This window comes from Neopelma chrysocephalum, unplaced genomic scaffold (assembly GCF_003984885.1).
Source record: "Neopelma chrysocephalum unplaced genomic scaffold, ASM398488v2 Primary Assembly neopelma1_200, whole genome shotgun sequence".
Lineage (NCBI taxonomy): Eukaryota > Metazoa > Chordata > Aves > Passeriformes > Pipridae > Neopelma > Neopelma chrysocephalum.
This window is the reverse complement of record NW_020897862.1, coordinates 111,748-126,048: the sequence shown is the minus strand read 5'-3', so window position 1 is coordinate 126,048 and position 14,301 is coordinate 111,748. Positions and strand designations below refer to the sequence as shown.

At 46.7% G+C, this 14,301-nt stretch overlaps 1 protein-coding gene across 1 annotated transcript in view; it reads left to right on the top strand.

Moving 5' to 3' along the window:
• LACTBL1 (lactamase beta like 1) overlaps positions 1–14,301 on the top strand; it is a 19,103-nt gene that overhangs the window by 4,127 nt on the left and 675 nt on the right. The window contains exons 3-7 of the mRNA XM_027702924.1: positions 2,401–2,545; positions 4,362–4,471; positions 5,789–5,946; positions 7,795–8,042; positions 12,686–12,791. Coding sequence (XP_027558725.1) covers positions 2,401–2,545; positions 4,362–4,471; positions 5,789–5,946; positions 7,795–8,042; positions 12,686–12,791 — 767 coding nt within the window. The remainder of the gene's footprint in view (positions 1–2,400; positions 2,546–4,361; positions 4,472–5,788; positions 5,947–7,794; positions 8,043–12,685; positions 12,792–14,301) is intronic.

Genomic DNA, 14,301 nt, shown 5'->3' with positions numbered 1-14,301 from the left:
CTTCTCTTCTCTTCTCTTCTCTTCTCTTCTCTTCTCTTCTCTTCTCTTCTCTTCTCTTCTCTTCTCTTCTCTTCTCTTCTCTCCCAGCAAGGTTTGGGAACAGTAGGTTTGGGAACAGTGCTGGGCCAGGTCTGGCTGTCCTGCTTTTCTCAAGGGAAGTGGTTCTTTATTGCTACTTCTTTATTTTGCTGGTTACTGGGTTTTTCTATTGTCCATACCTGTTTTGTTTCTGTCCCTTTTTTGTCCCTTTTTTTCTTTCCCCTCTTTCCCTTTTGGGAGCAGTTTGGGGTTCCTGTGTTCATATGTACATAGTACCTTAATTGTATATCTGTGATATATGTAAAATATATATATTTTATATAGCTTTTGCTATTCCTTTTTTTCTTTCTTTCTTCTGGGAGGTTTTCTGCTGTATTCTGTGGGGTTTGATGGGAAGCCAACTACAACTGGCTACAGATCCATGTCTCTAGTCCGTGGCATTGTTAGGGTTTCTTTGCATTCCTACTAAATTATAGGGCAGAAAATAAAAAAGAGCCATTCAGGGCACTCACGATCCACAAGAGGTGAAGGGGGGGATGGACTGAAGGATGTTTGGACTAAAGGATGAGCTCAGTGTTGGTATCTTTGGATCCTCAGTTAGTGATCCAGGGAGTCTGGAATCTGTGAGATGAAGAATATACAGAAAATGTATTTCCTTTCACTCTGCTCTGAGGGACTCAGAAATCAGGGTTTCTCAGGGAAACAAGGGAAGAGGCAGAAAAACAGAGAAAATAGGTGGGGGAAACACGTCATTCTGACGGGACTGAACCCAAAAAAAGTCATCCTGTGAACACTGCAGGGCAAAGAGGGCCCTGTGGCACTCCTTGCTGCAGGAAAACAGCTCTAGGTGACATCCTTCAGCCTCCACTGAACCCTGACAGGATGGGGGATTAAAGAGATCTCAGCACACAGGCTCCTCCTGGGGCGGTGTGATCTCCTGCCCACTAAGGCACTTCAGGAGGTTGGGACATCCAAACAAAAACGGGTTTGGTGCTAAAATGGCATTGTCCTGTTTAGAAAAACATCACAGAGTGGAATATGGACCTCGTGTGCTCTGGCAGGCTCAGGTTGGGGTGGGTCACAGGTACCTGCGTGGTCTTTAAGCCACCCTTGAAGTTTTAATGGGAGAACCTGCCTTCAGAAATTTCTGTGGGAATGTCTGAACAGGCTGAAAAGCTTTAGAAAGAATGGTGATGTGTTCCTGTTATTGTGCAGGAAGTGCAACCTAGAGTTTCATCAGGGGCTGGAAAATGCAGCTGGATCCTTCCTGAGCCACAGAGCCCTGTGGGAGTGTGAAATTCCCTAGTTGGGACTGACAAGGCTCAGCTGATTTGCAGAAGCTTTTGCCTGAACCCTCCTGCATCTCAAAAAAAAAAAAAAAAGGGAAAAGAAAAGGGCCATGTGGAAATCTAAAGGGAATATTTCAATCTGTCTATCCTACAAGTGAGTCCAGGCAACCTGAAACAGCTTTGGAATGTGGACCATATTGGATGCAAATGGCAGCCCATATGTTTTGTAACATTAATTGCCAAACTTTCAAAAGCACCCTCCTGACCTCCTGCAGGCAGTGAAGGAGCACAGCCCAGGCTCAGGCACCTCCTCGTTTGTCATCTGTTCCTTGTTTTTCTTCAACATTTATCTGGTTCTATTCCCAACCTGGATGGTCTCCAGTGTTGTGAGAGCTGCACACACTCAAAATATCAGCCAGTTTCCCAAAACATGGCATCTGTAAACGCCAAGCTTACAGATGGTACGTGATAGGATGGGATTTACAGGCACAACAGAGAAGGGTGAGGGCAGCAAACGGTGAAAAAATTCCGTCATTCATCTAAAAAAGCTGGATCTGCTCAGATGATCTGACTGGTGGCTGTCACAAACAGATGCTGACTCTGGAAAAAAACGGGACTGGAAAGATATCCAGGAATAAGCCCTGATGGTTGAGAAGGGTGGAACTGAGAGCAGCATCTGAGAATCCTGTCTGATGGGTGTTAACCTGCAGGGAGGGGGAGGGCAGAAGGAGAGGTTGTGTTCTTCTACAAGAACCCACAAGGTAAGGCTTGCAAACCTCACTGAAAGGCAAGAAGTCATCTCTGGTTCCAGTTATCCCAACACAGGCTGGTATGCCCAGCTCTGGTGCTGAAATTATTCCAGAATCCCAGACTGGTTTGGGTTGGAAAGGACCTTAAAACTTACCTCGTTCCACCCCTGCCATGGGTGGGGACACCTTCCACTGGACCAGGGGGCTCAAATCAATCCATGTCCCTTCAGCAGCTTTATTCTCTGGTGCATTGGGCCTCTCTCACCAGCTGAAATGCAGGAGAGGTGTTTTCTCTCTCTCTCTGACTCCTTTTCTGCTCACAGAAGGCTCCCAGCAGCCGGAGCTTCCTCAAGCTCACTGCCATGGAGGTGAAGTGGATCCATGTGTTGGTTGTCTTCCTCTTCCTGCTGTCTGTGGCAATGACAGGCTGCTTCCTGTGGCAGTACAGCCTCCCCAAGCTGGAGCCCAGTGAGTACTCTGCTTGAACCTTGCTCATAGTTTGGCACAGAAATTTGGGACACTAATAAAACCCTTTCTCCCCATTTTCCCCCAAAGAGCGTTTCCCCAGACACACAAATTTCTCCAGACAACACATAAATTTCTTCCTCCTTGCTGGTGCAAGGGCACAGAGGAGATGAACACTGGGTTGATGGGGGACCACATAACTCTGCTGGTGTCCAGAGAAGCCCCATTACTTCTGCTGCTCATCTTTGGTTAACTGATACACCAAGGAGACATTTGATTTTACATTCTTTATCTTTTCTGTGTTGTAAAAGTCACTCCAGCTTAGAACAGGTTTCTTTTACACCTTGCTAAGTGCTTCCTTTGCTATTCCCTTAATCTTAGACCTTTGGCTTAAGCCCTTGGTTCACACTTGAATTTGTAGAATCATAGAATCCCAGACTGGTTTGGGTTGGAAGGGACCTTAAAACCCATCCAGTTTCATGCCCTGCCATGGGTAGGGACACCTTCCACTGGCCCAGGTTGCTCCAAGCCATATCCAACCTGGCCTTGGACACTTCCAGGGATGGGGCAGCCACAGCTTCTCTGGGCAACCTGTGCCAGGGCCTCCCCACCCTCACAGCCAACATTTCCTTCCCAATATCCCATCTATCTCTGCCTTCTGGCAGTCTGAATCCACTCCCCCTTGTCCCGTCACCCCATCCCTTGTCCCAAGTCCCTCCCCAGTTCTTTTGGAGCCCCTTTAGGCACTGGAAGGGGCTCTCAGGTCTCCCTGGAATTTCCCTTCTCCAGGTGAATCCCCCCAGCTCTCCCAATCTGTCTCCAGAGCAGAGGGGCTCCAGCCCTTGGAGCAGCTCCATTGCCTCCTCTATTGATTATAGGAAACTCAACCAATAGTCTCAAGGCACTGTATGTGCAAGGATTAAATACTAAAGGATTAAATCAGAGTTTTAAATAACCCAAACGTGACTTAAAATTCATGGTGAATTCAGAGGTATTTCACAGACCAAGGTCTGGAAAACATTTCAGACCCTACATTTTTGTCACAGAGTACCAGGCTGCCTGTGGGCTCTCTCTGTGTCCATACCATGCATCTCCAAGATTTCCTAGTGTCATTTCTCCCCTCATCTCTAGTTCTGATGCTTCATGTTCACCTGCTGAGCAAGAACACAGAGAAGCATTTGTTTGCAGCTCACAGAGCAGAGGAGCTGTGTTTATGAACAACACCTTGGGATCGGCTGGAAAAATAGTGCCTCCAAGTGAGACAGTTCCCATCTCTCAGTGAGTTTAAAGAGCTTTGCTCACCACAAAAATTCCAGCTGTTTCTGTGGCACAGGCAGGATGCAGGGAATTCAGGGGACAACTAACACAGAAGGTGTGCAACCTTTCAGCTCTTGTGACAGTGCTGGGTCTCAGGGGACACTCACACTTCACTTCAATACCCATTTCTGAGGTTACAAAATGCAGGGGCCAACATTGTTCTCCTGAACCCCAACTCAGACTTTCCTCCAGATGTGGGTAAGGCACTTCCAGGAGGGTTAAACCCACTGTCAGGTGGGACTGTAGTCCCAGTCCTTTATTCTTCCAGGTTTAAGAGTCAATTGAAGTCCATCCTGTGTTGGAATAAGTGATAACAGAACGTGGTGCCCTGCAAGTCCTATTCTATGTGAGACAAACACAACTCGGGATTATCCCTTTCCTGTGCAGAGGTGTCCTTCAGCTTTGGACAGCACTAGAAATCTCATGGTGACTGGTGGGTGAGGTTAAACCTTGTCAGTGTGTCTGTTGAAGTCACTTGTGCTCCCCCTGCCATGTTTTCCAGGCCCTTCTGTGATGGAAGTGAGATCAGAAGCTGTGCAGATGTGTCCCCGCTACCCTGAGCCGGTCCCGCTGGACCACCCCATCCCCATCCTGAAGGATGCCTTGGAGAAGGTCTGTGGGGAGAAGGGAACAGAGGGAGGCACAGCTCATGGCTGCTCTCCTGCAGTTGCTCCAAACCCCATCCAACCTGACCTTGGACACTTCCAGGGATGGGGCAGCCACAGCTTCTCTGGGCAACCTGTGCCAGGGCCTCCCCACCCTCCCAGGGAAGGATTCCTTCCCAGTATCCCATCTAACCCTGCCCTCCTTCAGCTTAAGGCCATTCCCCCCGTCCTATCACTGCATGGCCTTATAAAAAGTCCCTTTCCATGGTCCCCTTGAGACCACTCCACTGTCAGGAGTCGCTGGTGTTCCCAGATGGGCCACTGGGTACCTGAGGAGGGGAGGGCAAAGAACCTCTAACAGTAGGACTTGGCACAGGTTGGATGTTTCCACTGCTGTCAGTGCATCCCACCAGCCTACCCAGGGAAGAGACCCTGAGGACATGGCTCAGCTTGGCCTTTCTTGCCTCAAATACTGGGCCTGGAAAGGAATTTCTTGTGTCTCAACCAAATGAGAACACATGCAAGGTGATGACACAGCTTTGAAAAAACCACTAAAGGGCAAGATCAATGTGTTCTGCCTGCAGGAGGTGGGTGGAGCACAGCTGGATGATGAGACCTCCACAGCCCTGGCACAACAGGCAGCAAAGGGCAATCACAGCCCCTTGGTTGCTGTGTTGTTTCTCAGGTTGCAGTTTAACAGGAGCCTGAGCTCAGAGGTGTTTCATGGAGTGAAAAACCTCATGGGATATTTGAACAGTTGTCTTCTTGTACATCTTTGACCCTAAAATACTAGTGCAGAGAACAGATGTGCGAGTTACAATTTAAAAAGGAAGAATTTGCAGTTATTACATGTTGGTATTTGGTTTTAATCTTAAATATTAGAAGGATGAGCAACAGGTTCTTTGATGTGTAGGCCGAAAGGAAGACACTGGATAATTCAACATAAGCAATTCTAAGAAACTGTTAAACAGTTAAAATATTTTCTTTTGACAAAATACATTTCATAGAACCCCTCTGGAGTGCTCAGGAGTGAGGAAGGCTGGTGGTCTGTGTGCAAGTTTCGAGCTATTAAAAAAAAAAATAGATTGTATATGATGTATTATACTATTTATTTTGTACAGTCATTGTAATATAACCCTTTCCCCCCATTCTGAGCCTCGTCTGGTGTCTGGAAAACCCATCTCACACTGGGTTGAGATGTGGGAGGGGGGCTAGGACTCGAGAATTGGATTTTGGGGCTCTCAAACCATGACAGTCTGGTACAGACCGGATGCGTTATAAGAGTTTTCATTTGGGAATTCCTGGTCTCCCCCTCGTTCTCCAGGTGGATTTGATGCTAAGGCAGAAGATGCACAGCTCAGGGCTCCCAGCCATGTCTGCCATCGTCATCTACAACGACACAGTGCTCTGGACAGGAAACTTTGGGAAGAAGAACATCTCCGACCCCTCCTCGGCTGTGCCCAACGAATACACCATTTACAGGTGAGAGCCCTGGCACAGGCAGAGAACCAGGAAAAGGCAGATAGATGTAACCCTGGCACAGGCAGAGAGCCAGGAAAGGACACATCCATACGTGGAGATCTGATCTCAGGGAATAGAGCCGCTGTCACATTCCCTGCAGGAACCTCTCCGGAAACTTTGTGAGATGATGCTTCAGCAATTCTCACTTGCTGGTGGTTTAATGACTTACTTAGGATGTATTTATTGATTTTTTTTCTTAATTTGATCTGATAATATTTTAAATTACCATCCTGAAGAGCCTGAAAACATTCATAGGAGTGGCCCCATATTTTGGGGAGGCCTAGGGCACAAATCTGAAGGTTGAGAACTGGCACAGATACTGAAAAAAGAGAACAGAGAGGAGACAGGGCCAGAGGGTTAAAATATTAATTAAAGCAATAATAATAATAATAACAACAATAATAACAATGATAATATAAATTTCAGCCTAGGAAAAAATTGGGGTTTGGGGAGAGTTTCTACTACACATAAAATAGACCTGTACACTTATTCATCCTCCCAGTGTCATATTGGCTGTTATTTTTTAGGTGAATATAGAATCAAGCTCTTAGTGTGTGCTACAACAAAAAAAAAATATAGATTTTCATTTAAAGATCTATTTTCAGTGAGTTCTACCTGTGTTATCTATGAAACACATGGGCTGCATTCTGACTATCAATTTTGTCCTCAGAATAAACAGTTTTGGAAAGTTTCAGATCATCTGTTTCTTCCCCATCTGTAATAACGGTAAAATGACCTTCTGCTATTTTTCTCCCAGAACCATTGGATGGTTTGGGTTGGAAGGGACACTAAAGGTGTAGTTCCAACCCCTGGAATCAGATCCAGGTCCCCGGGTGGGCTTGAACCACCAAGCTCTCGGTTCACAGCCGAACACACTGCCTGGTTACACCACAGGGACAGGCTGGAGGCAGCTCCAAATGTGCAAATCTGGCATTTGGGGATAAGGTTTAGGGGTGGCCCTGGGTAAATGGTGAGGCTTGATGATCTTAGAGACCTTTTCCACCCTAAAGGATTCTGTAATTTTGTGATTTTAACCGTAAAATCCCAATAAACTAGCAGTAAGTTCCAATAAACTAGCAAAATCACAGAATATGCTGAGCTGGGAAGGACCCACCAGGATCATCCAGTCCAACCCTCAGCCCTGCCCAGACCCATCCCCAAGAGTCACACTCTGTGCCCCAGAGGATCAGCCAAACCCTCCTGGAGCTCTGGCAGCCTTGGGGCTGTGCCCACTGCCCTGGGGAGCCTGGTCAGTGCCCAACCAGCCTCTGGGAGAAGAAACTTTTTCTGAGATCCTTTTCCTGAGAACCTAAACCTGCCCTGACCCAACTCCAGGTGCCCTGTCCCTGGTCCTCACAGAGCAGAGATCAGTGCCTGCCCTTCCTTAATGGTATTTACTAACCAATCATTTACAAAATAGGTAATTTAATGAATACTAAGTGACTAGAAAAAGATCTGCAACTACTGCACTGCTGAGCACAGAGGTTGTCAGTTGATAAAGGTTCAGATTTAAGGATATTAATTCAAACTTCTTACCTATATTTTAACCCTTCCCTTCAGAAGGGCAAAGGTGTCACAGAATCAGAGAATATGCTGAGTTTGAAGGGACCCAAAAGGATCATCCAGTCCAACCCTCAGCCCTGCACAGGCCCATCCCTGGGAGTCACACTCTGTGCCCCAGAGGATCATCTTGGATGATCAAGTGCTCCTTGAGCTCTGCCAGAGCTACAGTGATCTCACGTACCATCTTTCCTCTTGATTCATGAGCTTCTTAAAGTTGAATTTCTCTCCACGTTTGTCCCTTCACAGAATCGCCAGCGTCTCCAAGATCTTCCCCACCATCATGCTGTACAAGATGTGGGAGGAAGGCAAGGTCACGTCCCTGGATGACCCGTTGGAGCGTTACGCCCAGAACTTTGTCATTAAGAACCCCCTGGGGAGGCTGAAGGACTCAGAGCAGAGGTACACAGCAGATGGGATGGTGTTTCTGGAGAAGGGCTCGATGCCACTGAAGCCATCGCCCGTCACCCTGCGCAGGATGGCCAGCCAGCTCTCAGGTGAGACAGCTCTGGGCCACCTCAGAGCCCACAGACACGACAGCCTAAAATCCAGGGTGTTAAGGTTTGGAGCTGACTCCCTGCCAAGTCTCCAAACCTTACCACAAGGAGTCCCCCCCCACCCCAAACCAAGGGAGAAGAGGGGGAAAAAAACCCAAAAGAACCGAAAACGAGAGAGAGACAAAGTAATGTATATAAATATATTTACACTTATAGTTATGTACAGTTGAAATATATATATATAATTTCACAGGGAAAAAGGGAAAGGGGAAGGGAAGAACAAAAACCAAAATAATATATATTATCCCGATCAGTAGCCCAAGGTCTATCAACTAAAAGAATTAACAAAGAATATCTTACTACTCTCCTTGGGACAACGCAGAGTCACGCTGGGGTGACTGGTGACTGCCGGCAGCCTCCACCTCCCAAGGTCGACAAGGCCTCACCAGGCCTCACTCCCCAACCCGACAGACTCAACAACAGGGAAACCTGCACCTCCAAAGCCGCCGGAAGGAAAGAGAGCGAAGGCGTCTCCTCCTTTCTTCTTATCCCCCAGCTTACGTAAAAATCGTAGGGAATACCGGGTAAATCTGGGCACTTCCTTGGTTACAAGCTGGTCACCAAGGAAGGCCCAGGCCAAACTACCACACAGGGGTACAAAAGGCTGCTGAGAAGGTGTTTCCCGGTGTGGACCCTGCCCTGTGCCCTTCCCAGAGGTCAGCAGGATTCCTGGGAGCAGCTTCTTGGAGTGCTAAAAGGAAACTCTTGTTCCAGGCCACCTGCCAGGAAAGGGGCCGACCTGCCCTGTAGGCTGGGCAGTTGTTTTTCCCCTGGAAAGTGATTCAGATTCCTTACAATTTGGTAGCACAGGTATCCCAGGGTTGGATTTAACACACACACACACCAGCATTTCATTCCCAGTGTTCTGTTCCTCACATATCCCAATTCTTTGTTCGCAGCATGTTCCCAACATTAAATCCCATCATATCTCAACGTTAAGTTCCATCATATCACAAGGTTCTACGTGTCACATATCCCAATATTTTATTCCTGTCATATTTTATCCCATCATTCTGTTACCATCACATCCTAGTATTTTATTCCCCAAATATCCCAACACCCCACAATATTTTATTCCTGGTGCATCCCACCATCTTATTCCTGAAATATCCTGAACCCAGGCTCTTATTGCATAACAGGGCCTTGTGCTCCAGCCCAGAGTGCTCTGTTTTTTCTGAGATGTAGGGCTGGGGGTCAAAGAGGCACCAAACCTCTTTGCTTTGAATAGAAAGACCTTGATTGATGAGCTAAATTTAGCTGCCAGTGTGGCTCCTGATCCGGGATTCCTGAGCTATTCATGGCTCTGCACTTGTTGGCAGAGAAGTATTAATGTGCTGCTACTTCAGAACTGGGTAACTGTTACATTAAGGCAGAAGGAGCTCACAGGACTCAGAATTTTAACCTTTCTCCAAAATAGAGCTACTAATACTTGATTGAGATATTCCAAAATTTAAAATGGCCAAAGAGACTGTGCTGGTGTCTTGTGTGGCATTTTGGTTAATCTCTGTAGCTTCTGTGTTATTCCAGGTTGGAATAAATGCCCTAAAATTAGGAGCCAAGGTCAAAACAGCAGGTAGGCAAATTGCAGGACGGGACACAGCATCCCCTGAAGCAAACCAGTATCAAAATAAGGGCTCCCCAAAATGGAATGATATGGATGAAATCTGGAAACAAACCCACAAACAGCCCAAAGTGGCCAATGGCCACATCCCTGCCCAGCCCCTCTCCCTGCAGGCAGGGTCTGGCTCTACCCACGTGTTGTGCCCAGGGATTACCCACCCTGCCTGGTCCCCTCTGACTCTCAGGAGTATCTGGAGCTGCTCTGGCTGCTCCTGTCACCCAGTGAGGTGTGAAGTGCACCCTAGAAGTGTTGTGAGAAGCACATGTCAGAAGTGCACCTGGTCGCTTGTGCTGTGCAGCCCCTCCATTGCTTCCATCACTGTGCTGGATTTGTGCCCTTGCTCAGCTCCTTTTGTGCTCCTATGCCTTTTTTCTTTTTAGAATTTGCCCCAAATTTCCCAGACCGCACCAGCAGGACACACCAACTACCTCAGACCCTGACAATTTAGTAGAGGCAAAAGCACAGTTTCAAAACCCCAGCTGAAAATCAATTGGATGTTGAGGTCCCACATTACATTTGCTGTCTGTCAAAACCCCAAAAAGGAATGGGTTCTGCTTGGCACCAGGATCAAAGCCACTGCATGACACGTTGTAAAGTGGTTTTCATCTGAATTCTTCCAGTGGAAAGTGGTCTCTAATAGATTCTCATTATCTGGGCTCTTCTCCATTGCATATTACAAAAGGAACTCCAAAGGTTTTTCTCCTCAGCACTCAGCACATTGCTGGGGGAAAGCTCCAGCTTGTTAAGCCCAGGATTTTCAAACACATCTGAATGACAGAATGGGATGAGATTGTGAATTATTAACAGTGTGCTTGTCACATCAATTAGCAGCCCATGAGCTATAAATCCATGACTGTGGGTTATATTATGCTCACACATCCTCTGGTTTATCATTCCTAATGAACCTCAGGAGAGATATTGCACTGCTGTCAGGACTCTGGGGAACTCTCCCAGTGGTCCAGCGTTGTCTTTGCAGCAAGTAGGAAATGAAGGAGCTGGAGGAGCTGGAAGATGATCAGTGCATCATTTATCTGGTCATTCAGCTGCACAAACAACCACAGAGCAGGACCACAAACAGTGCTCTCATTCCAGCTCAAATCCCAAGGTCAGGCCAACCGAGAAAAACAAGAGTTGCTGCTCCAGAAGAGTGGGGCCTTCTGCAGCTTTACCAGGATTCAGGAGGAGAGGAAAAGCCCTCACGTTGCACCAAGGAAGTGTTTAGACTGGATTTTAGGAAAAAGACTTTTCACGGGAAGGTTTGAAAAACATCAGAAGAGGGTGCCCAGGGCAGTGGGGGAGTCCCCATCCCTGGAAGTGTTCAAACAACGTTTGGATGGGGCACTGAGGATGTGGTTTAGTGGTGGACATGGTGGTGATTGGTGCTGGGCTGATGGTTGGACTCCATCTTAGAGGGCTTTTCCATCATTAGCAATTCCATAGTTCTGTGATTAAGCCCATGATCACTGAGCAGACTATTACAAGTTGCTTTTCTGTCACAAACATTTCCCAATTTCCTCCTCACTTCTACATCAAAGTGAGCTGGAAACAGCCACAAGGACTCCACTCCAGGTGTAATCCAAATTCTGGACATGGAGGGCCACAGAACCTGTTCAGAGGAGCTGGGGCAATTTAAAAACTATTGGCCAAAAGATTTTGGGGAATCCATGCTCAGTGTGGAACTAAAAGTTAAAAAAACCTTAGTATTTTCTACATTCAGTTAAAAGAATTTTGTTTTTTCCTACATTCAGAACCCTTGAATAAATGTTGCTAAAGATGGGCGGGGGGGGAAGTCAAGAGTATTTTAGGCCAAGGCTGGAGCCGTTCAGAGAAGTTTAAGCCCTCAAAAGCGAGATGTGAAGAATGAAATTCTGGCAAAAGGGGCTGTCACACACCTTTGTAGCCACGGGAATAGAGTCCCATGGGAATATGGGCAGGGATTTCCCCAAGACCCCACAAGCCAAAACACACCTGGGGATACAGGAGGTTATGGATCATTGCAGTGCTACAGGCTGGGACAGAGTGGCTGGAGAGCAGCCAGGCAGGAAGGGACCTGGGAGTTTGGATGGACAGGAAGCTGAACATGAGCCAGAGTGTGCCCAGGTGGCCAAGAAGGCCAATGGATCCTGGCCTGGCTCAGGAACAGTGTGGCCAACAGGTCCAAGGAAGTGATTCTTCCCCTGGACTCAGCACTGGTGAGGCCACACCTCGAGTGCTGTGTCCAGTTCTGGGCCCTCAGTTCAGGAAGGACATGGAGGGGCTGGAGCAGGTCCAGAGGAGAGCAACAAGGCTGGGGAAGGGACTGGAGCACAAGTGCTGTGAGGAGAGGCTGAGGGAGCTGGGGCTGTTCAGCCTGGAGAAGAGGAGGCTCAGGGGAGACCTCCTCACTCTCTGCAACTCCCTGACAGGAGGGGGGAGCCAGGGGGGGGGTTGGTCTCTTTTCCCAGGCAACTCTCAGCAAGACAAGAGGGCTCAGGGTCTTCAGCTGTGCCAGGGGAGGTTTAGGTTGGATATTAGAAAGAATTTCTTTCCAGAGAGGGTGATCAGCCATTGGAATGGGCTGCCCAGGGAAGGGGTGGATTCTCCGTCCCTGGAGGTTTTTAAGCAGAGACTGGATGTGGCATCAGTGCCATGGGCTGGGAACCACGGCGGGGTTGGATCAAGGGTTGGACTGGATGATCTCAGAGGTCCCTTCCAACCCAGCTGATTCTGTGATTCTATGATTCTATGATTCATGGAGGTGCTTTCACTGAGCTGTAGCACCCCAGTTCATGCTGGGCAGGACTTACATCACCCAGGTTTGGGGGTCCTGCAGTGTGGTGTGAACAGGTCCTTGTGTCTGCAAAGCACACGAATCCATCATTGTTGCTTCCACTTTGCAACTTTGACTCGGCTTCTGTTCCCTCTTCACCAGACTCAGCATTTCCATGCTTTCTCTGGAATTACCCTCTTTTCCCTGGCACAGGTCTGCCCAGGAGGCTGAGATCCACCAGCCTGCTGTGGAAGGGCAACACGCAGGAGGCCCTGGCTCTCCTGAAGGATGATGTGCTGGTGGCTGATCCAGGAACCAGGTCAGATGGATTAATTTATGAGCTTTTGGTCATATCCACATCCATATTCACACTGTATCCCTGTCTCTCCTTCATCCCTCCCCTCTCTTTACCGTGTCATTCCATAAAATGTGAATTTTCCCCTAAATAAGAGACATAGCCACTATTTTGTCATATCCATATCCACATTGTATCCTCATCTCTCCTCTCTTCAGCAGATCAGATGGATTAATTTTAGGAGCTTTTAGGAGTGTGTTCTTCACTCTTAGCCCCACCTGCAGCCTCCATGGCCAATGGATAAACATTCCCAAAGGGAGCTTCAGCCACCTCCCCACACACCTGTCTTGATGACCTTTGTGGGTCCCTTCCAACTCAGAATATTCTGTAAATCTATTTTTCATTTTTTAAGTCTAGATGAGGCAAGTTAAACTGCCATAGTTGGGTCCAATAAGCCTTAAATGCGGGTTTTCTATAGTGGAAATGTTAATTTAAACAGTTTAAAACATCACAGATTTCAGTTAAAATCGTGTCTGTAGTTACTTGTGTGTCTCTAAATTATCTATAAGGTCTGTGAATGCTTTTTATAATTTCTATGGCCTGTTAAAAGTCCATTACCTGAGCTGCAAACACTCAAAAATATCACGGAATCATTGAATCCCAGAATGGTTTGGGTTGGAAGGGACCTTAAAGATCATCTTGTTCCACCCCCCTTCCACTAGACCAGGTTGCTTCAAGCTCCATCCATTTTAAGACTTTGATACCATAATTTTCTTTGATATTTTTATGTCTTTATTGGTATTATGTTTATTGGTATCTTTATATTGTGCTCCCCATGAACATACACAGGGACATCCCCTCATAGTCTCATAACATCTTAATAACTTAATAAATATCAACTTAATGTTGATAGTTTTAACTTTCTCCCTATTCCTGGACATACTTCCCAAAGGAAGTTCCCATTTATTGACACAGACATTTTAATATATTTTTCTATGTTGAAGTTCAGCTCCATTTCAGACATAAAATTTTAGATCCAGAATGTGTTTATTCTTAGGGTAATAAATACATATGCTCATCATGCTTTTATTCAGCCAGATGGGCTGGAAAAGGTTGAAGTGGTACCAAATTTATGACCTAAATAGGCCTCAGTCAGATGAAAAAAAAACAACAGTTGAAAAAAAACCAACCAACCAACCAAGTTGAAAATACAATTAATTTTGAAAATGTGTTTAAAAAAACTTGCTCATTCATGTCTTCATGCCATTAAACTGCATTCAAGCGTGAAGACTTAAATCACTTGATGGATATTAAAGACTGAAGCACTTCTTTAATGACTCCACAGTGCTGGTTGCTGCTTTGTGGGCTTTTAAGTGCTCTTTAAGTGCTTTTACCATCTTAAGGTTGTTTAGGTGTTTAAGTGATTTTACCAGAGTCAATCCCCAAAGAGGCTTACCTGGGATTTTGAGACCTCTAAGCAAACACCTGGAACTCTCCATTTGCTCTTAAAAAGAATGGATGTGTTCTTTGTGAA